This window comes from Chrysemys picta, chromosome 16 (assembly GCF_011386835.1).
Source record: "Chrysemys picta bellii isolate R12L10 chromosome 16, ASM1138683v2, whole genome shotgun sequence".
Lineage (NCBI taxonomy): Eukaryota > Metazoa > Chordata > Testudines > Emydidae > Chrysemys > Chrysemys picta.
Window position 1 is genome coordinate 15,117,752 of NC_088806.1, and position 23,020 is coordinate 15,140,771.

At 60.9% G+C, this 23,020-nt stretch overlaps 1 protein-coding gene across 2 annotated transcripts in view; it reads left to right on the forward strand.

Annotated features, from left to right (window-relative positions):
• Positions 1–22,518, forward strand: part of ROBO4 (roundabout guidance receptor 4) — a 97,065-nt gene extending 74,547 nt beyond the window's left edge. For both annotated transcript variants that reach the window (XM_065570598.1, XM_065570599.1), the window contains exons 16-20: positions 8,789–8,930; positions 10,827–11,039; positions 12,910–13,298; positions 17,428–17,661; positions 21,480–22,518. In XM_065570598.1, coding sequence (XP_065426670.1) covers positions 8,789–8,930; positions 10,827–11,039; positions 12,910–13,298; positions 17,428–17,661; positions 21,480–21,655 — 1,154 coding nt within the window. In that variant the 3' untranslated portion in view covers positions 21,656–22,518. The remainder of the gene's footprint in view (positions 1–8,788; positions 8,931–10,826; positions 11,040–12,909; positions 13,299–17,427; positions 17,662–21,479) is intronic.
• The last annotated feature ends 502 nt before the right edge of the window (positions 22,519–23,020 follow it).

Consider the following 23,020-nt stretch of genomic DNA (forward strand, 5'->3'; position numbering starts at 1 on the left):
CTGCCCCCCAGCCACGGGGATGCAGAGTGGCTATGCTAGTGCTGCAGGAGGGACGGGGGGGGAGCACTATGCTGGGCGCTGCCCCTCCAGCCACTCACCAGGGCTGCTCCCCCATTCGGCACACCCCGTGGCTGGGAGTGGGGCTTGCAGCCCCAAAGGCTGGGCGGGCTGGACTGCTGGGCCCGCCTGCTGGGACTGATTAATGGGTCCAGCCTGGGTCTGGCTCGCTTTCAGCCCCACAAGGTCTAAACCCCAAGTCAGGCCCCAGACATCAGACACTGACCCCCACATCATGATACTTTTTAAAAAGAGAAATCCTGTGGTGGGGGGCTGGCCCCCGGGCTGGGAACAGTCGGCCCCCTGCTGAGCTGGGCTGCATTCAATGTCGTGCCCTCCAGGGGAACCGCTCACAGCCCGGCAGCAATGCCCTTAGGCAGCCCATCCCCTGCAGGCACAACCGGTCGACTGGGAGAGCGCTACATGTATTAAATCCACTTCTGTCCCTCCCTGCATGTTCTCCCCCCACCCCCCGGGCGCTTTCAGCCGCAAACACTGTCTGCCCCCACCCCTGCTTTTCAAGACACAGCCCCAGGAGCCAGGCTACAACCACTAAACATGCAACAGGAAACCCAACATTTGTGCACCATCCCAGGTCCCATCAGCTCGCAATGCTGTGATGTGAAACCCCTCCAGCAGGAAAGCAGGGCCTTGCCCCAGCTGTCATGCAAAGGGGAACGATGTGTGGCAGAGCAGCTAAGCTTGGCTTCTCCTCCCAGCTCTGCCTGCCCTGCCCTGTGGACAAGCTGCCCGTTAGCGTCTCTGTGAAACTGGGGAGATGTGGAACCCTGGCTCAGAATCAGGGCAGTGAAGGGCACCGAAATAGTAACAGGAGCCGCTGGCACGTGGCCTCTGGTTTGCAGTTCAGCCCTTCCACCGTGGCTGTGGTCCCCGGCTCCCTTCCTTTGCTTCCAACAGTCATGTGACGGCCGCAGGTCTGCGCATCGCCACGAGACCCCTGCAGCAGGGGTCAGTATAGTGCTGCTCCCGCACTGGTACCACGGCCCACAGGAGAAACGTGGGGGGGGGGGGCTCAGCCCTGGCCCCCTGCCATAGCGATCCCCGACAGAGAGGGTGTTTAGCTGGTGGGTTGAGCCTGTCTCAAACTCATCCACAGCTTTTATGTAACTCTTCCTCCGACCTCGCTCGGTGTTACAGCTGTCGGCTATGTTCTGTACCAGCCAGTGAACTGCTGGCTTGAGACACTCACCCAGGGCAGTCTGTGGCAGAGCTGGGAGCTGACCCCCGGGCGGGCTCCCAAGAGCCAGGCTAGCGCTCCACCCACTGGGCCACGCTGCCTCTCCGAGGGGAGTGCAAATCCTCAGAGGGAGGAGGCTCCCCCAAGCAGCGATTCAGACTCTCTGCCCCCAACGCCTGTTGGCTCCACTCTGGGCACAGCTCAGCTGTCTCATCTCTATATTCTTTGAGAACCTTCAAATTGCTGGGCATGTGGAGCCGTTAGGAGCCCCACCTCGCTGAGGGCTTTGCAGCCAGCTCTCGGGGGGGAGGCATGAGCAGCTGTGCATCATAGGGAGGTTGGGGGGCCTGTTACCCCGCCCCTGTGCAGTCAATTGCACCCACAAACACTGACTTATATTTCTCCCCATGGGTGCTCCATCCCCGCTCCACCCTGAGTCCCCATCCCCACTCTGCCTCTTCCTGCCCCTCTCCCGCCACCCTCCCTTGATCCGCCTCTTCCTGCCCCAGCTCCGCCCCCGAAGCCCCCGGCCAGCCCATTGCTCGCTGCTGTCCGCCTTCTCCCAAGTGCCACCTGCCAGCCGCAAAACAGTGATCGGTGGCCCTGCCAAACAGCTCTGGCTGGTGGGTGCTGAGCACCCTCTATGTATTTTCTGTGGGTGCTTGAGCCCCGGAGCACCCCCAGCGTCGGCGCCCATGGTTGCACCAGTGTGAAATGACCACACTACCATTGTGATCTGGTAGCAGTTGCACTGGGGCGCGGCGCTTCGGCAGCTCTCTTCAGCCTGGTCCCTGGCGATGTGACTGGCGGGAGGGGGTCCCAGGGTGGTTTGGAGTCTCTTCGGCAGGTTCTATCGGGCCCCAGCCCTCAAACTGTGTGGGCTCCTCCCACACCGCCACTGCCTGCCTGTCTAATGAGTGTCCATCGCCTTGGGTCAGCCAGGCCAGGATCCAGCCCTTCTGCTGCTCAGTCTTGCCCCAGCCAGAGGCGGATTAAGGTTTCCTGGAGCCCTGAGCCAGAACAAGTGGAGGGCCCCTCATAAGTTCCTGCTAAGCTGCGTGGCCACGCAGGAGGCCATCAAGAGCTATGCATTGAGGCTCCCCCAGCCCCAGGGCTGTGGCAAAGGGACACGCCTCTCCCTCCCAGCTCCAGGGCTGCAACAGGGAGAGAGGGCTATCTCCCCGGTCCCACCCCAGAGCCTGCACCCCAAATGCCTCATCCCCTGCCCCACAGCAAAGCCCTCACCCCCAGCCGGAGCCCTCACCCCCCCACACCCTAACCCCCTGCCCCAGCCCTTAGCCCCTTCCCACACGCCGGACCACTCGATCCCACCTCCGCCACACATCACCTCCATATTGGTGCATATAGCAAAATTCATTCTGCATATGGATAGGAAAACTAAAGGGAACATTGGGCCCCTCCCCACCCCTTCCACCTGCAGCCCTGCCCCTGTTCCATCCCTTCTGCCTGTGGCCTCACCCACAGCCCCACCTCTTTCTGCCTCTTCCCCCTGGTCTGCCCCACCCAGGGTCCCCCCCATTCTGCCCCCCCACTTCAGCCCCCCACCCCTTTTTGCTCCTTTCTGCCCACCGCCCCTGCAGCCCCAAGACCAGAGAAGCTCTCTCCCCATGCCATGGCCCCAGGGCCTTAGGGGGGTCCGGGTACTGGGGCTTCCCCCACCATCCTCTACACTTCTGCAGGGGACCAGGGTCGGGGCACTGGGGCTTCTCCCACCCCACCTGGCGCTTCTGCTGGAGAGCGGGGTCGGGCGTGGGGGGCTTTCCCTGCCGCCCCGTGGTTTCTGCCAGGGACAGGGGCGTTGGGGTTTCCCCCGCCCAGGGGCTTCTGACGCGGATGGGCTCAGTGACTGCTGCGTGAAGGGCTTCCCCCATCATGTGGCTTCTGCCGGGGACAGGGTTGGGGGATGTTGTTGGGGGGGGCTTCCCCTGTCCCGCGGTTTCTGCCAGGGACAGGGACCAGAGCCGCTGGGGGGTTGCTGCCGGTGAATGGGGTCGGGACATGGGGGCTTTCCCCACCCCGCCCATCAGACGGCCAGGGCTCCAGGCTCCCACTGCACGGTGGATTTTTTCCAGGCACCCCCCAGTTGGCTAATCCACCATTGGCCCCAGCGCCCCTGCCCCCTCTCAGCCCCCCGTGGCACACCTGGTCCGAGGGGATCAGCCTCACAGCGTATCAGTGCCATCGCATCTCCCATCCAGGGACGTTGCCATGTTCACTGGAGCCTGGCGAGGTGCTGCTGGGATGCCAAGGAAACGGGCTTTTCGTACGGGAAGGAGGCCGAGCAGCCTGCCGGCACTTACCGGATGTAAAGGTGGCTGCAGGAGACTCCACGGCCCAGAGTCCTTGGTGCATCTCTGTGGCGCTCAGGGACGGGCAGAGGGATGTTTTCTGGGGAGGGGAGGGTTTCTGCCTGGGTTCCTCTGCAGTAGAGACATCAGGGCTGGCCTTCCCTGGTTTGCCAGTCTTTCCTGGATGGCGCCAAGGTGAGGCTGGGGGCTGTCAGAGGCCTAGGGATGCCGGTTCCCAGCACCAAACTAAACACAGAGTCTGATATGAATCCCGTCACTGCCTATCAACCCGGCTTCACCTCGTCGCTGCACTCACAGCATGGCCCAACGTAACCAACAAGCAGAAAAAGCCCTTGAGCTCCCGAGACTCCCAGCCCTTCCGTCATCCGACAGAAGCGCCCGGAGCCCACGTTTGCAGGGCGCCTGTAAAGGGTGGGAGGTAGCTCTGAGACATCGGGCGCACCTGCAGCGGCACTGCGATTCCCCAGCCCGGCTTTGAAGGGTGAGCTGGCAGTGAGCAGGAGCTGTGAGCCCAGGCAGCTCCCTGCCGAAGGGCGGGGTGCTCAGCCACGCGGACGGAGAGCACTCAGTAAAGTCGAGGAGTGCGGGGAACACCTACAGACCAAAGGGGCCAGCCGGCCTGCGGTGCAGGGGACCGTGAAGAAGCATCGCCTAGGTGCTTTGATCTGCTAAGAGCAGCTGAGGTTGAGAGAAGGGCTCATGCCTTGCGGGGAATCTCATTGCTCATCGCTCCTTCCCCACAGCTGGTGGAGTTGCCATGTGCCGAGTGGTTAATGTACTTTTGTTCTCTCTTCTGAGCCCATATGGTTTCCCCCGTTGGGATCGGATCGGACCGGAGGGGAGGGCAGTGACAGGAGACAGATAACACCTAGCAACTGGCTTAAGAGCAAATAGGAACGGCTACGGGGGCTGGCCAAATACTGCTCCCCAAGTGACAGTCTTTCAGCATCTATGTGGAATAACACGAGGAGCAAAAAGGACAGTATCATAGAATCATAGAATATCAGGGTTGGAAGGGACCTCAGGAGGTCATCTAGTCCAACCCCCTGCTCAGAGCAGGACCAATCCCCAACTAAATCATCCCAGGGCTTTGTCAGGCCTGACCTTAAAAACCTCTAAGGAAGGAGATTCCACCACCTCCCTAGGGAACCCAGTCCAGTGCTTCACCGCCCTCCTAGTGAAATAGTGTTTTCTAATATCCAACCTAGACCTCCCCCACTGCAACTTGAGACCATTGCTCCTTGTTCTGTCATCTGCCACCACTGAGAACAGCCAAGCTCCATCCTCTTTGGAACCTCCCTTCAGGTAGTTGAAAGCAGCTATCAAATCCTCCCTCATTCTTCTCTTCTGGAGACTAAACGATCCCAGTTCCCTCAGCCTCAGTAGTTATGGTTAGGCTGATTTAGTTGGGGATTGGTCCTGCTTTGATCAGGGGGTTGGACTAGATGACATCCTGAGGTCCCTTCCAACCCTGATATTCTACGATTCTAGGCTGACCAGATAGCAAGTGTGAAAAATCGGGACAGGGGGTGGGGGGTAATAGGAGCCTATATAAGAAAAAGCCCCAAATATCAGGACTGTCCCTATAAAATCGAGACATCTGGTCACCTAGTTATGGTCCGTCCGTGGCGGGTGGGTGTGTGTCACACAAAGCCTCCCTGAATGGCCATCAAAGACAATTCTTTTCAGCTGCATTGGAAATGAGACAGGGCATCCCCGGGGTGGTGGAAGAGATAGTGTCTACTGGCCGGGTGAGGAGAGCCGGCCTCGGAGCTCAGGAGGCGGCTTGTGGGTGAGGGGCAGCCTCTGCCCATGATCCTCATGCCTCGGTGAGGGGCTGGCGGGGTCCGGGCAGGAGGGGGCTGAGTGCAGTCTAAAGGCACAGATGGACAAGGTAGGGATGTCAGCAATGTACCCTCATGTCCCTGCTGCTAGAGGAGGGAATGGCAGCCTCGGGCCAGGGTCCATGTCTGTAGCTCCCCTGGTGCCACGGACCACGTTATTCACCCTTGTATTGCGTCCATCCTCTGCATATTTCTGTGCAGGGAGCAGGCTGCCAGCATGTGGGACAGAGCTTGTGCTGTGTGAGAGGAGAAGGTCCCGCGGGAAATCGGCACTGGGAAAGGCCTGTACTAGGTTGGAGGAGGCCTAGCACGGCTTGCCAGCCATAAGCCTGTAGAGGGGGCAGATGAGAGAGACCCACGGCAAGCTGGCCCCCAACCAACAGGACAACAGTTCCCATCTGCCAGGGCCAGTCCTGGGCTTCCCATTGCACTGAATGAAAAGATTAGGCGGTTGTGCACATGTAGCCTGCCTGCCACCAGGCCTCTGAACAGCCTCAGGATCCGCTGTGTGCGGTGGCTGAGGGTCCGTTGGCTGGGCTGCTTACCTGGTCGCTCCTTGGGATTTCAGCCTGAGGCACTGGGGAGCTGAGCTCCTGAAACCTGGAACCTGGTCAGGGGGTGGGTTGACTGGGGGATAAAGGGGTTACATGGGGACTGGTGGGTAGGTTAGTGGAGCAGGTGGGTAGGAAGTGGGCTAGGGGACTGGTGGGCGGGTTAGTGGGTTGCAGGGAGCAGGTGGGTAGGAAGTGGGCTAGGGGACTGGTGGGCGGGTTAGTGGGTTGCAGGGAGCAGGTGGGTAGGAAGTGGGCTAGGGGACTGGTGGGCGGGTTAGTGGGTTGCAGGGAGCTAGTGGGCTAGGGGACTGGTGGGTAGGTTAGTGGGTTGCGGGGAGCAGGTGGGTAGGAAGTGGGCTAGGGGACTGGTGGGCGGGTTAGTGGGTTGCGGGGAGCTGGTGGGTAGGAAGTGGGCTAGGGGACTGGTGGGCGGGTTAGTGGGTTGCGGGGAGCTGGTGGGTAGGAAGTGGGCTAGGGGACTGGTGGGCGGGTTAGTGGGTTGCGGGGAGCTGGTGGGTAGGAAGTGGGCTAGGGGACTGGTGGGCGGGTTAGTGGGTTGCGGGGAGCAGGTGGGTAGGAAGTGGGCTAGGGGACTGGTGGGCGGGTTAGTGGGTTGCGGGGAGCTGGTGGGTAGGAAGTGGGCTAGAGGACTGGTGGGCGGGTTAGTGGGTTGCGGGGAGCTGGTGGGTAGGAAGTGGGCTAGGGGACTGGTGGGCGGGTTAGTGGGTTGCGGGGAGCAGGTGGGTAGGAAGTGGGCTAGGGGACTGGTGGGCGGGTTAGTGGGTTGCGGGGAGCAGGTGGGTAGGAAGTGGGCTAGGGGACTGGTGGGCGGGTTAGTGGGTTGCAGGGAGCTAGTGGGCTAGGGGACTGGTGGGTGGGTTAGTGGGTTGCGGGGAGCTGGTGGGTAGGAAGTGGGCTAGGGGCGGGTTACTGGGTTGCGGGGAGCAGGTGGGTAGGAAGTGGGCTAGGGGACTGGTGGGCGGGTTAGTGGGTTGCGGGGAGCAGGTGGATAGGAAGTGGGCTAGGGGACTGGTGGGCGGGTTAGTGGGTTGCGGGGAGCAGGTGGGTAGGAAGTGGGCTAGGGGACTGGTGGGCGGGTTAGTGGGTTGCAGGGAGCTAGTGGGCTAGGGGACTGGTGGGTGGGTTAGTGGGTTGCGGGGAGCAGGTGGGTAGGAAGTGGGCTAGGGGACTGGTGGGTGGGTTAGTGGGTTGCGGGGAGCAGGTGGGTAGGAAGTGGGCTAGGGGACTGGTGGGCGGGTTAGTGGGTTGCGGGGAGCAGGTGGGTAGGAAGTGGGCTAGGGGACTGGTGGGTGGGTTAGTGGGTTGCGGGGAGCAGGTGGGTAGGAAGTGGGCTAGGGGACTGGTGGGTGGGTTAGTTTGCTCAGGGCCGTCCTTAGGCATATGCAGCTGCGTAGGGCACCAAATTGCGCCTAATTTCATGGTGCCCTAGGCTGCTGCATGCTGCATATGCGGCAGCACCAGCCCCAGCGACCAGCCCTATCCCTCGGCCTCAGGGGGGTGTGGGGCCCGGGACAACTCCCTCTGCCCTGCCTCTTACCCTTCCCCACTGCTCCGCCCCCAGCCCATCCCCATTCCACCTCTTCCCCTAGTGACCCCACATTCACTGGCAGCGGTGGGAAGTGAAGCAACCTGGCCCCAGCCCGCTCTACTTCGCCAGCTCCCAGCCGCGGCGCTCCGCTTCCCGCCGCCAGTGAGTGCGGGGAAAGGCTGGGGCCAGGGTGTTCTGCTTCCCACCGCTGCCGGTGAGTTGGTGGGGATCCCTTCCCCCAAACTCCCTCCCCCGAGCGACACGGCTGGGACCGGGGCGAGGGAAGCAGAGCGGGCTGCTCCTGGCCTCCCACTAATCCTCTGGGCCTGTGGGGCCCCCAAAAGTAGCCCCCCACAGCTCCTGCCTCCCAGACCCTGGCGGGGGGAGGCCTGGGGCCCCACACAGTCCCTCACGGGTGGGGGGCTGCATAGGGCACCCAAATGGCTAGGGACAGCCCTGAGTGGGCTGGGGCCGGTGGGTAGGTTAGTGGTTTGTGGAGTGGGAATTGGTTGCTTGGTGACTAGGTAGGTCAGTCTCTTGGGAGACTGGAGAGTTGGTTGCAGGTAAGTGGACATGTTGGGTGAGGGCTTGGGACATTGGATGGGGAGTTGGTGAAGTTGATGGGGCGTGGCTGATGGGTCAGTTGGTTTCTTGGGGCCTGGGGATGTGGTGAAGGGCTGGGTGAGGATCAGTTGGTCAGTAGGGGATAGAGGCCTTGGTGAAGGGCTGGGGGGTCAGTCATTCAGTATGGGGCTGGGGAGTTGGTTAGCTGGGAGCCGATGGAAGGGTTGAAGCACTGGGATGTTGGTTGGTGCTGGATGGGAGGTTTGGGCAGCTGGAGAGTTGGGACCACTGTGATCAATTAATCTGAGTACAGCCCAGGCCATAGGACTTCCCTGGATTCTCTTGCTTAAACTAGAGCAGATCTTTTAGAAAAACATCCAGCCTTGATTTAAAAATTGCCCGTGGAGAATCCACCATGACTCCTGGTGAATTGTTCCATTGATTAATCACCCTTCACTGTTAATTTGCTCTTTTGAATTTGTCTAGCATCAGCTTCCAGCCAGTGTATCTTGTTGGGGTGGGTGGGTTGGGGCTGGTTATCTGGGGCCTGTTGGGGTGGTGGGGAGTTGGTTGGTGGGCTGGGAGGGGTAGCTGGGGGCTGGGGCCAGGTGGGTGATTGGCCGGTGGGCCGGGTGGGGGGTGGCAGCGAGCTGGACAGCTGGCTGATAATTTTCTCATGGTTTTATTCCTAGGAGAGGAAACCAAAGTGCTGAAAACCTTCAGCTCCCCCAAGCTGCTGCAGTCCAGAGGCTCACTGCACGGAACTGGCACATTGCCCCCCCCTCCAGCTCCTCCCACTCCGCACAGCCCCCAGGGCCAGGGCATGCAGCCAGAGTAAGGACCTTCTGATTTTATGTTACGTGCCTGTTTACCCCGCCTTGCCTGCCAGGTGAACTGTGCTTTAGAGTTCCTTCAGCCTCTCTGGAGTGCACCCCCTGGCCCCCTCTGAAGGGCAGATCCCTGGCACCCAGCCACGCTGGGCTCGGCATTGCCGACAGGGGCAGCCAATTGTTTGCCTGCACTCGGGGTTTGTTCCTAACAATGTTCCTGAGGCTGAATAACCGACGGTAGCCAGAGGGACAGTAAAGGCGAAGCAATCCAAGGAGGAGGGATGCACACCTCCAGCGGGTTCACCTGACCTGCTTTGGAGAGATGCCTTTCCCTAGCAGTGCTGGCAGTCGGATTTACAGGCTGCAACACTCTTTGCACGTCACTGGATCCAGCCCACCAGTTTGTAACCAGCTCCACGTCCTGCTGCTGCCCGGGGGTTCCAGGTTAGGCTGTCGGGCGGGGTATGGTGGGGGCGTCATGCCGGGCGAGGGCCCCAGGAGACGCTGGCACTGGGAAGTTTGAAGGGGTGTTTCCTGCCCCTTCTCACAGCTGGTCGTCTGGGTCTGGACAGCAGGCGAGTGCCAGACTGTGCTAGACAGACTCAGTTGCCCCAGCCAATCCCTCTCATACTGGCCCAGGTCCTGACATCTGGATTCCCAAGGGGATGGGGCCCGTGCTGGGCTCGGAGCCAACGGTGGCGGTGGCTGGCTCAGGGATTCCTTTCTGGTGCTTGAGCGTTACCTCGGCCCACCGAGTACCAAGCACAAATCTCTGATGGGGAGCGCACAACCAGTCTTGTGCCCAGCACCCCCCATGCCCATTCCTCCGGCAGCACTTAGAACTTGTCACCTGCAGCCCCCACAGCCCTGAAGCTGGCACAGGCAGTGTGTGTAGGGGCCACGGGGGAGTAAAGCCAGGCCCTGCCTTCTACCTGCTTTGTGCTTAAAAATGACATAAAAGTCGGTTCCAGAGTGGGATGGGAATCCCCCCTATGCTGTCTATAGGTCGGTTCTGGAGCCAGGCAGGAATCCCCCCTCGCTGTCTATAGGTCGGTTCTGGAGCAGGGCGGGAATCCCCCCTCGCAGTCAATAGGTTGGTTCCGGAGCGGGGAAGGAATCCCCCCTCGCTGTCTATAGGTCTGTTCTGGAGTGGGGAGGGAATCCCCCCTCGCTGTCTATAGGTCTGTTCTGGAGCGGGGAAGGAATCCCCCCTCGCTGTCTATAGGTCTGTTCTGGAGCGGGGAGGGAATCCCCCCTCGCTGTCTATAGGTCTGTTCTGGAGCGGGGAGGGAATCCCCACTTGCTATCTATAGGTCGGTTCCGGAGCGGGACGGAATCCCCACTCACTGTCTATAGGTCGATTCCAGAGCAGGCCAGGAATCCCCCTCGCTGTCTATAGGTCGGCTCCAGAGCGGGGCGGGAATCCCCCCTCGCTGTCTATAGGTTGGTTCTCGTTTCCCATGAGGATTCATTTAACTACTTGTCAAATGTGATTAGGAACTTCCTGGTCCCTCCTCCCCAGCCCTCCAGGCATGGGGTGAGTGCCCTCTGTAGGGGGGTGGGAGGTGCTGACAGGCCAGGCCAGTGGGCCCACAGGCGCCCTGAGCTTGCCGGCCTTGGGGACGGAAGAACAGGTACTGTGTTCTCTGTCTTAGGAGGATGGAGGGGTTTCTTCAACACCCAGCTGACAGCGGCCCCTGGACGTTTGCCACAAGTCCTGGGCTTCACATTGCAGGGCGAGGAGCCTTTCACTGCCATGGGAGCCCATGGGTCTGAAGGGGGACCGGGGGGCTCTGGTGCTGAGCAGGACTGGGGGAGACGGGGCAGGCGAGGTCGTGACAGGGATGTGCCAGGGCCCAGCATGGCAGGCTCCCTACACTGATGGTGTCTGTGCCTACAGGAGCAGAGACGGAGGGGAGGCAGCCAGGCCTTTCCCAGCTGGAGAATTGCAGCCGAGCACAGAGAACGCCCTTCGGAGTGTGCTGCCCTCACCCTCGCTGCCCTACCGCGCTGCCTCTCCTGCACCCTCGCTCGGCGACGACGGGGAGGCCGTGCTGACGCCGGACCAGGTGGCCGCATACCTGGAGCTCAGCGCGGAGGCCGAGTGCCAGAGGTAAAGGCGCCGGCCAAGTTTGGAATCCCCTCCCCAGCCTGCTGCAAGGCCCAGTGGCCGGGCACAACCTCTCGCTGCACCCACCCTCGTATCACACCCTCCCTCTGCTCCACCAAGCAGGCTGCACACCCGCCTGCACACTCACACAGACCCCTGCACGCTCACACCTGCACACTCACACACACATGCACACTCCCACAGACCTGCACACACACACCTGCACACTCACACAGACCCCTGCACGCTCACACCTGCACACTCACACACACCTGCACACTCCCACAGACACCTGCACACACACACCTGCACACTCACACAGACCCCTGCACGCTCACACCTGCACACTCACACACACCTGCACACTCCCACAGACACCTGCACACACACACCTGCACACTCACACAGACCCCTGCACATGCACCCTCACTCACCTGCACACACATGCACACACTCACCCGCACACTCACACCCACCTGCCTGCACACTTGTATACACCTGCCTACACACACCGAGCCACCTGCACGCACATCCAAACACACACCTGCACACACACAGTCACCGCCACACACACCTGCCTGCACACACACACCTCTGTGCACACACAGCCACCGGCACACTCCCGCACACAGCTACCTGCACACTCACACACACACACCTGCACACTCACACAGACCCCTGCACATTCACACATACCTGAACACACACATACAGCTACCTGCGCACCCCCCCACACACACCTGCACACACACATACCTGCACACACACACACACACCCATATGCACACACACACCTGCACACTCACAAACACCTGCCTACACACACACACACCTTTACATTCACACCCCCATGCACACCTACCTGCACACCCACGCCTGTCTCTATGCACACACATGCTTGCACACATCCACCCACCCATACCTGCCTGCACACTCACCCCCCTACAAGCACATGCCTGCATACACACACACCTGCATACTTACCTCCACAACCACCTGCACACTCACCACACCCGCCTGCACACTCACCACACCCGCCTGCACACTCACCCACACACGTGTACTCACCTGTCTGCACATTCACCTCCACAAACACACGCATCTGCCTGCAAACTGACACATACGTGCCCGCCTGCACATTCACACACCTGCACACACACACCTGCCTGCACACACACATCTCTTCACCCTCACTTGCCTGTGTGCTCCAGCTGTGAGGGGTCAGGGCAGCCTTAGCGCTGTAAGGAGCAACAGGGTGTTTTGAATGGGTTTATTTCATAGGTGCCAGGGCCAGAAGGGACCACTATAATCATCTCGCCTGGTCCCCTGCACAGCACAGGCCAGAGCCCTGCCCCAGACAATTCATAGCGCAGATCTGCTAGCAAACCAGCCCGGCCGGATTGAAAAACAAAACCTACCCGCTGGTACCTGCAGCCATATGGCTCTAAGGGGACGTCAGCCAAGACGCGAACCCTGCCCCGTCAGACCCCCTGCACCCAGCCCCATTGCATCGAGCCACAGCAGGCTTCACACCCCATCAGCTCTAGTGCATCAGACAGGTGTCCCCCATTTCAGTCACGGCTACGCTCCACGAGCTGGGGGTCACACCCTGCCGGTTTGACGGCTGAGAACGTGTCAATAAGCTTGGGCTGGACCCTGAATGGGCCTCGGGGAGCGTGGGTGGGACCCTGGACCATGTGTCACTGGGAAGTGCAGGGCTGGCGGTGAACCCCCCAGGAGTGAGGCTTTGCCGCGGCAGGGATCGGAGCCCCCCCCAGGGAGCCCAGGCCCAGCCTTCTCTGCACTGGGGCCGTGAGTTCCCGTCTAAGGCTACTGCCCACGTTAATGCCAGCTCCACGTTCTCTCGCCAAAGGCACCGGCAGGAGAGCGCCTTCTCCCCCCCGCACACCTACGGGTACATCTGCGGCCCGCTGCGCTCCGAGCTGGGGGCGGGGCCTGCTCCCGAAGAGGACGACGACCCCAATGTGGAGGGGGGCGGCTGTCAGTCCATGCCCTTCTTGCGCCGGTACTGCCGGACGCCCTCGTCCAGCCGCAGCGAGGCGGAGGGCTCGCTGGGCGGCTCCCTGCTCAACGGCTGGGGCTCGGTCTCCGAGGAGAACTTCACCAGCACACGCTGCAGCCTGGTCAGCTCCTCCGACGGTTCCTTCCTCGTGGACGCCAACTTCGCGCAGGCCCTGGCCGTGGCCGTGGACAGCTTCTGCTTTGGGCTGAGCCCGAGCGAGGCCGAGCAGGCCTACCCAGGTACATGGATCCCTCCCGTGCCGAGAGCCCGGGGGATAGGCGCTCAAAGCGCTTGCACTAGGCCCTGCTTTCGCCAGGCCTTGGGGGCAGTTGGAGGGGGGCCGGGGCAGGCGGGGACAGGTTAGTTTTCTGTTTCTCTTAGGACCGAGAATGCCAATTAACTAAGAGCTCAGTTGCCAAACCTCTTTGGCCTGCCCTGGAGAGGGGGCTGCAGATGTTAATTAATGGGGGCTCTGAAGAACCACTGCACCTAACCCCTGGGAAAGTCACTGGAGGGAGGGTGACCTGGCCGGGCTCATGGCTTCAGGGCCAAGGCGTCCCCCCAGCACCAGGCTCTGTGCCGGCCGGCAGAGTAGAGCAAGGTCTGGCATGAAATCTGTACCCTGGAGCTGACAGCGCTAGTCAGGGCGGGCCTGTGCTCCCGCCCCCGCGGCCCCTGCCTGCACGTTGGGGCCTCGTGCACACGGATCCAGCAGTGTGTGCCGGCGCCCAGCCTCGGGGCACACTCGGCGCAGCCGCTCCTGTGTGAGGAGAGGCTGCATTTAGAGAGGACATTGGGGCCTGATTTTACACCCCCAGGCTGGCCAGGGTAGGTTGGGCTGGTCTGGTCTAGGATTCGCTCTCCCACGGGCAGGGCAGACGCCCGCGTGGCTATTGCACTTGTCTGGCTCTATGCTGCAAACCAGCGTCCTGGTAGCTGCAGCCTGGGTAGCACCGTGGGGATCCCTGCTTGCCCCCACGCTTGGGGCACTGCCCTAGGGAGCTGGGCGGGGGGGTTGCTCAGACACACTCTCCCCCCAGATCTCTCTCCCTGAGGCGGGAGACGTCTCATCCAGATGTGGAAAGAGCAGTTTGTGTTGCAGCGGCAGAAGCAGGGACCTGCACAGAGTATGGGCAGCAGGGGGAGGTGCAGGGCGGAGGTGCACCCCCAGGGAGAGCGTCCAGAGGCCTTGCACTCAGGGGTCCCCATGCCTCCTGGGGGTCGGTATGCGGTGTGCAGCCTTCCTTCTCCAGGGGGCGGGCTGATGGTCCCTGGAGTCCGGGGCCCGGCGGGGAGGTGTTCGCCCAGGTTAGCAGGTTAGGGTCTGGGCGGGCGCCAGGGGGACGTCGGTTCTCAGGGGTTGGGAATTCTGGTTGCGATGCCCCAGGTGGCGTTGACTCACCTCCCAGAGGCACAGGCAGGACATGCCCCCAGCTCTGCCCAGCCAGCCAAAGAGCTGCTCATGTAGTAACCCACTGCCAGTGTAACCCACACAGCGTCTGGGGGCGGCGTTCTGTCCCATCTAGCAGCTCCGAGACCACTTAGAGATTAATGAGTCTGTTCTACAGCGTTAGCTCACAGCCAGTGGCTTTTAGCTCATGCGGTAGAGGCTCATGCACGAAGCTCCAGAGGTCCCCAGTTCGATCCTGCCCGCTGACAACCAGGGTCTGTCGGCGTTACACTAGCAGAACCCAACTGTGCCCATGCGCTGCCCGCCGTCCCCGCAGAGGGGCCCCGGCCGGGGGGGGTCAGGCCAGAGCGTGCCCCACTCTCTGCACACTGCAGCCTCAGGCGTCTGCGTGTACTGCATTGTGCCTGCGGCTCAGGGTCCGGGCTTCAGTAAATCCGCCGTCACTCCAGGTCCCCTAGAGCTACCGTTAACCCGAAACGACAGCACTGGGAGCAGACGAGATAGCAAAAGGAAACGAGACGCGCGGTCTTGGTGCATCCTGCCCCGAATCGCTGACGAGCCGGCTAGAGAGCCAGATGGGCCTGTGTCCCCCCTTAGCTCTTTGGGGAGCCACATGATTCTGTTAGTTACTGGGCCCAGAACTGCTCCCAGCTGTTTCCAGCCCCTCACCAAGGGCAAGGGGCTCTCGGATACCCACCTGCCCCTGTGACGATGCCGCCCATGGGAGCCAGCTGAGGTCACTCAGTTAGAATTGCAGACAAACCCCAGAAGCTGGTGGATATTCCAATACTTAGATTTACCAAGCCAAGCCAGCACAAACAGCTTCTATAGTACCTCACTGGTTACTCAGAAGTCCAAATAATGCAGTTCCCTTAAAGTACCCAGCCTCAGGCCTCCGTCCAGACACACATGTGAAACATATGATGATGATTACTGAAAATCTTATCTCATCATATAAAGAAAAGGTTCTTCCAATCCCAAAGGATCAGCCACACACCCAGTTCCAATTATAACTTAGATCTTCCCCAAAATACACACTTATAACCAATTCTTGTTAACTAAACTACAATTTGTTAAAAAAGAAAAGAGAGAGAGAGTGTTGGTTAAAAGATCAATATACAGACAGACTTGAATTCAATTCCTGAGGTTCAGATACTTAGCAGAGATGAGTTTGTAGTTGCCAAAAGTCCTTTTAGATATAGTCCATAGGTTATAGTCCAATGTTCAGGGTGACTCCAGTTGGTGGCTGGGAATCTCAATCCTTATGGCTTAAGGTTTCCCCCTCTTGAAACCCAAAGCAGATCTGAGATGAAGAAGGATCGTGTCCCAGGGTTTTTATACATTTCCAGCAGCCTTTTGGCCTGAGAAAACAATAGGCTTAACTTTCCTTCTCCTCAACTTCATGGCAATTAGCACAGGGCAATTTATCCTTTGAACAGTTCAGATACAGGTTACCACAACCGTCAAAGAGACAGATAGACTAAAATGCTATTTCACTCAAGGGTCTTCCTAAATGTTAATATTCCTTTTTCGATCTTTGAATCAAAGCTGTAGCAATAGACAAGACTTGTTTGCTTACATCACAAGCCCTGAGCAAACCTCTACCCTTCTATCTCTAACCATGCAGACTTGCATTGCAAAGCTCTATTCATTTACGCATCTTCCTAACCAATCTCTAAAGTTCGGCCATGGGTCAGGTCAGTCTGTGAGTTAATTAACTTTTTCTGGCCCTGTCACCTTTCAATGAGATATTATAATATACTCATAACATCCCAGCCCCTCACCGAGGGTGGTGGGTTCTCAGGGATACACCTGCCCCTCACTGAGGGTGGGGGGTTTTGGGGACCAATATACCACTCACTGAGGGCGGGGAGCTCTCAGGGATACACCTGCCCCTCACTGAGGGCGGGGAGCTCTCGGGGACCCATGTGTCCCTCACTGAAGGTGGGGGCTCTCAGGGGCCCATGTGCTCCTCACCGAGGGCAGGGGGCTTTCAGGGACCCACATGCCCCTCACCGAGGCCCTGGAGCTATGCAGGATATTTGATGCGCTGAGCTCAGCCGTACCCTATGGCACCCACGTTTACACAACTCACACCTCGTCCACGGGCAACTGTGCTCCAGGAGCTGCCTTTCCTGCCAGGCCTAGTGGGAACCAGCTGGGTTAGCGCCTCTCCGGGCTGCTTGTACCTTGTCCAGCTGAAACAGCTTCACTGGCCCAAGGCGCAGCTCCTCCTCCCGCCAGCGCCCGCCGCAGTGCCAGCCCTGTGCGTCACTCCCAGCCTAGCTCCAGCTGCCGCTCCGCAGTGTGCCTGGCACGCACCTACACTGTGCCTGTGAGGGGAAGGGCCACAGCTGGTCCCAGGGTGAAGCTGGATGGGAGCCAGGGGGCGGGAGGTTGCTGCAGACCAGGGGCCCTGCAGGAAGCTGCAAAGGGAGCAGGCTCTGAGGAGGGCCCCTCTGTGTCTGCAGAGGGGCCTGACTGCCTGAGGTGCCAGCTGGCAGTGCCAGCGCCATGGATGGGACACCAGCCCTGTGCGATGCCAGCGAAGTGGCAGTGTTGTCAGCCCCTAGCACCACTTCTCAACTAGCAGAGCAAGGCCACCTGTCCTGGGCTGGGGGCAGCCACGTGAGCATCGAGGTCAGGCCTGTCCCCATGCAGTGGCCGGGCTTCAGGGTCACGCCCGTCCCTGCTCTGAGACGCACATGCCCTGGCAGCCCATGGAGTGGGCTCCGAGCTCTGCTCCACTTGCTGAACACTGGCATGGGAATGGCCTAGCCCTTTGGCCTGCGCTGCGTCAGCCACGCTGCCCTTCTGCTGCTCCTGCCACGCCAGCGTAACCCCTAGTGACGGTGGGGTGGGGCGCAGGCCAGCCCGGGGATCCCTGGGGTCACCGACTCTCGCCCACCCCCTCCCTGAGCCTCGCAGCGTAACTCTTGGGTTGCTCTTTCCCACAGACTTCTCGCCGCCCGCTTCCCCGCTGGATGGGCTCCTTCCCCGTCCCGAGCGCTGGGAGGGCGTGGCGTGGGCTGGAGCAGAGCCCCTTCCCCTTCCCACCTGGGAGTGGAGCACTGGCTGGCTGGAGGACATGGAGGCCAAGTACTCCCAGAGGCCCGAGGGGACACCTGCTGCTGAGAAGCCGGAGGGGAAGGCAGCACTGAACGGGACCCGGCCCCTCGCTGGGCCAAACGGCAAGTGTTAGTGCCCGTGCTGCCCGGCACACGGTGACTGGGAAGCTGCGGGCCGGCCTGCTCTGGCATCGCAGCACTGCATCCTCCCCAGCCAAGGGCACAGTCGCCTCACCCGCCAGGCCTCTCCTGGGGGCCAACCACATGCACCATGGTTCCCAGGGTGCCCGAAGTCTGCTCAGGCACCGCACTCTCTGGGTAGCCCTGGACTCGCCCCCTCCCCTGGGCAGCACTAGGCCAGGAGATCAGGCAGAGCCGTTAGCGTCCCCGGGCCCTTCAGGGCACGTCTACACTTAGACCCTGCGGCTGGCCCTGCCAGCTGACTCGGGCTGCGGGGCTGTTTCATTGCGGTGTAGACGTTCAGGCGTGGGCTGCAGCCTGAGCTCTGGGCCCCTCCCTCCTGGCAGGGTCCCAGAGTCCTGGCTCCAGGCCTTGCTCCCACGCTGGGGCTGGAACAGAATCCTGTCCTCTGTGGAGTCCCTGTGACACACACCAGCGGGCACATGGTGCCTAGGTGAGGTGCCAGCCAGGCCAGACACAGGAGCACCCTCCACTCACCCCTAGAGCAGGGGCTGGGAACTGCCAAGGCTCCTAGGGAGCACCAAGAAAAAACCGCTGGGAGACTCCCCAGGAGGGGAGGCAGAACAATCAAAGGGAGAGTCCTGGAGCCCGCTCCTACCCAGCGGCTAGGAAAGGGAGGAGAGTTCCCCACCCAGCCCGTGACCGGGAGCAGGAAAAAGTCCCCAAACAGCCCCCTCTGGCGACTCCTTGGATAAGTGTCCCAGCCCCTTCCTGCTACCGAACACCCTCTGCCCCGTAGCGCTCCCAAGTGTGAGTGCCAACCTCAGGGCAGACTGATAAAAACCTGGGCACAAACCCCTGAACTTCGAACCAACCAACTGCCCCAAGTGCAAACTGCCCTGGCACTCTGACAGCCTGAACACGGCGCCCCGCCAGCCCCAGGGTACTCCGCTCCGGCTTGCCACCCACGGCAGCGTGTCTCCCTGACAGGTGACCCTTCTTAAGTTCAAGAATCACAGCAATAGTCAGGTACCCCTAGTCCCGAAGGACCAGTCACTTGCCCCAGGTCAATTGCATGTTAGGTCTCACCAAGGACAACGCTTGTGGCCAATCCTCTAATAAACTATATGAAGATTTATTACCTAGGAGAAGAAAACTAGAGTTATTTCCAAGGTTAAAGCAAGCGAATAGAGACACACACCAATGAGGGTACAGTCTTAGCTTTCAAAGGGTAACAGAGGTGTCTATAATCAGCAAGCTCTATTGTCCTTTAGGACTAACCCAGGCTGAGCACTGGGGATCCCTTGCTTATGCCTAGGAAACTCCCCCCCCCCCCCCCCCCAAGTCCAAGCAGCACAGATACCTAGTTCCTTTTGTCTGGGGGTTTTATCCCCCTCTGGCCATGTGCTCTCAGCTGCAAACTCAGCTGACGGAGGAGTCCACTTGTGTGACTCATCTTCACGGGGAGGGGAGAGCAGGACAGGAGAGCGTTTAGTTTCTCAATCCGGATGTAGGAGTTTCCAGTCGCAGGATCCCACCAGAGCCTGTCTGGTATCGCTGGGTCTCCTCCTTCAGGAGGGGGTGTAACAACTTCGGCAGAAGAGCAGCTCCTCACACTCATTAGTGGCGATTCATAGAGGCTCACCCTCCACCCACTCCAATGGTATGGAATACAGATCAATGCAGGCAGCATCTCCCAGGCTTTCACTAGAAGCCAACCACTAAACACGTCCTTATCATCCTCATACCTATTTGATCAGTATTAACCCCCACGTGAACTACAGCGATTCCAGTCCTGGGTCTGTCAGTGTCCAGTAGAGACATGGGGACCTTGGCATGAGCTGGCACCTGGCCTGCCAGCATCACTGCCCCCCCCCAACCTCTTTCTTCCAGGCGGTGCTCTCTGTAGATTACCAACAGTGCTGGCCATCATGGAGCAGCCTGCCCAGGTCCTGGGGTGAGCTCCAGCCTCCCCACAGCATGGCACTGTCCCCCCCTACCCGCAAGGCTATCACAGAACCAATTAAATGAACATGTGCCTTGACCAGCAGTTCGAGCCAGCGCTCCTGCCGCCCAGCAAGCAGGCTGCTGGCCTCCCTGTAGCTGCGGTGTGTGCTTCTGGAGTGCGGCATCGCTGCCTGGGTCCCACTGGGCATCTGCGAGCAGGGAGGGGCTCGGGGACCTGGGCCAGCACGTGCAGCCCTCGCTCCCCATTGATTGCCAATGCGCCGGCTGGCCGACGCAGACCTGTACAGCCTCGCACACCTCAGTGAGCAGGTGAGACGCTCGGCTAGAGACGGGTGCCGGCTGCAGGGCAGCCTGCTTCCCCCGCCGCAGCCACGCTGGAGCCTGGCCTCGCCTCGCTGCGGGAGGACAGTGAGGGCAGCTGCAGGGAAGAAGCCAGTCTCTTCCTCTTAGCGATTACTGGCGCCTTGTCCCTTCTCATGCCGGCCTGGCCTCAGGAGTGGCCACGCTGGATCAAACCAGTGAGCCAGCCAGGCCAGGCCTCCCCAGGCTGGGACACTGGCCTGTCCAGCTGATCTGGAGGCAGGTGCAAATTTTAGTGAACTTTGGAATAACCCGCGCAGCCTGGGCTGGGGGTGGGCGGGCACAAGAACTCTACCAGCTGGGCACATGGCGCTCTAGGGCCCGGTTCAAGCACAGACACACCCTGGGGCTCTGGACGCAGCTCAGCTCCACACAAAATAACCTGGATTTGCAAAGCCTCTGGTGGTCTCGTGCCAGCCCTGGAGCTCCACAGCCCAGCCCCCATGCACTGCCCCCAGCCAGGCTGCCGCTCCCCACAGCGGGCTCAGCCCGTCCGTCCCTGGGGCACTGCACTGTACTGCATGCAGTGATTAGCTCCCAGCAGGCACTGATCTGGCTCTGAGTCCCAGGACACCCTGGCAGGTGACTGGTGACATGGGCACCGCTTGGGGTGAGGGTGAGGCAAGGCCGCTTTGGGCAGTGCTATGGGAGCTGGGGGTCAAGCTAGTAAGGGGCACTGGGAGAAAGGGAGCCAGGTTACATGAGTGTGATGTGGGAGCGATGCCTGAATCCACGGGGGCTGGACGGGGCAGAGGAGAAGGTTTGATCCAAGGTCAGGCGCTGGGCCAGATACATTTTGACCTGGACCCTCGACACGCTGATGTGTCCTGCGCTGCGACCTTCTGCTCCCATGTAGGCCTCTCTCGGCTCCTGGCCATCATCCCTGAGCGGGGCGGCTTGTTCTCCCGCTGCCCGGTGCGGGGTGCAGGAGGCGGGGACGTGACCTGTGGTGCAGTGAGGCTCTGCCCGAGCCGGAAGAGACACTAGGTCTCCTGGCCCACTGCCCTTGGCTTGTCGCTGAGTGCTCTGTGCAGGCAGTAGGCCAGACCCGGCCCTTCCAGCCCCTCAGCCTGCAGGTTTGCCTCTGGGCATGCCCCTGCCCTGTGCCAGTTGGAGACGCCATGGCTCTGCGTGGCAAGTCCTGCCGTCGTGCCCGTCCCACGAGGAAACAAGCTCGTTGGGCAGAGGCTCAGAGTGTCCCTTGTCATCAGCACCTGACTCCCAAATGGGCCAGCGGGTTTTTTCCTCTGAGCCTCTGGGCCTTCACTCGGGCTCACGGCCTGCAGGGGGAACACGGTACAAACGATCTCCTTGTGAACAAGGAAAATTCCCCGTGGCCCCTCGGAAGGGATTGCTCTGCCCAGGGCTGGGGTCCCCATGCCAGGCCTGGCCGGCCCATGGACGGCAGAGTCACGCTCTCAGCCTGCTCGGCCGCTGCTGCTCGCTGTTAGTAAAAGGTGATTCCTTTCCAGGTGCCTGCATGGCGGAATCCAGCAGCCCCACTGCGGGGACGATGGGGGAGTGCCAGCCCCCCTGCCCTGCTGCCCACAGTCCCATGCCAAACAGCTCTGCCATTCCCAGGAGGGGCGAGAAGACCAGGGTCGTGCTGCAGCCGCTGGACGCGGGGGCGACAGGAGTCCAGGCGTAGAAAGCCGAGCACGTTCTGTGCCAGGCAGGCGCAACGTCTGTAATGCCCAAAGCCCAGAGAGACTCTCGGGGCACCGTGGGCCTGGGGGCGAGCGCTTGGCTACTACCGTGCCCACCCCCAGTGCCTGCTAGACACGTCTGGCCCCTGGTCATTGGCAACAGAATCCCTGAAGAAAGGCTTTTGACGCTTCCCCCAACGTGGGCTGCGATACCATGGGGGAGGGATTCCCCAGGCTGCCCCACACGCTGAGGGGGAGCATTCAGCATGAGAGACGGGAAGGGCCAGGCAGGTGGGGCAGCGCAGAGACCCTGCCGAACTCTACACCAGCCGCGTGCAGGAGAGGAGCCCCACGCAATATGGCTTGGCGCAGGCACTCTAGCCAGCAAACGTTGCCTCCTTTTCTCTTGAGTGCCTGGTCCCTGGCAGGACTCCACCCACTGCCCCACTCACAGGCTGGCGCTCCATGTGGGGCCCAAGCCCGGATTCCTGCTATTGGCTTCAGGGTCGATCTCTGCTCTGTGACGCTGTCTGGGGCACCCGCCATCGTGGGCTTTTCCCGGTTCATACGGGAAACCCTCGGGTTTGGAGGCCCCTGCAGCTGCTGTCAGTTGCCAGAGGCCTGCATTTGCTGCCCAGGTTGGAGCTGGGAGCCCGGCGGCCCTGCCCACCCAGCTGGGTTCACCACACTCGAAGCTGGGGGTTGTTTGGCAATTGCCTGTTCCGGTTTAGTCAGCTCTGCAGGGGCGCTAGCCTGGGGGCGTTTAATATTTCCTTTCATGGCTGTTGTGAGACGTTTTCCTAACCTGCCTGATTTCCCAGTGCTGTGGCCTTATTCCTGTAAATAAAGAGAGCTTTTCCAGCGAGCTGCTGGCCGCTGAGTCACCCGCTGCACAGCGCCTGGCGAGCCATGGGGGTCGCACCCACGGGGCGTGTGTGTTAGTGCCCCAGGAGCCCTCCACCGCCTGGGCAACACACTGCAATGAAAGGCGGCTGAACACAAACTCCTGACAGCTGCGAGTTCAATCGGAGAGCATGCGGGGGCTTCATTTGCCTCAGCACTCGCGTCTCTGCCCTCGGCTCCTGTCCGGCCAGCGTGCAGGGAGCCTGTGCTCCGCGGGGCTCTGCGTGTGGTGGGCCCCGCCGCCGCAGTCACTGCAACGTGCACTAAAGCTAGGGAGGTGCACGCTGCAGTGGCTCTGGGGGTGTCCCAGCCCAGCCCTCCCGGCTGCGGACGCTCAGCGCTGTGAGACTCCCCTCTAGTAGTTAGATCGCCCTGGTCCAGCAGGCAGTGGTGGTGTTTGGAAAAGCCGCCTCCCCGCCCGGCTGCTGTGGGGAGCCCCAGACCATCCACCTGCCCTGGATAGG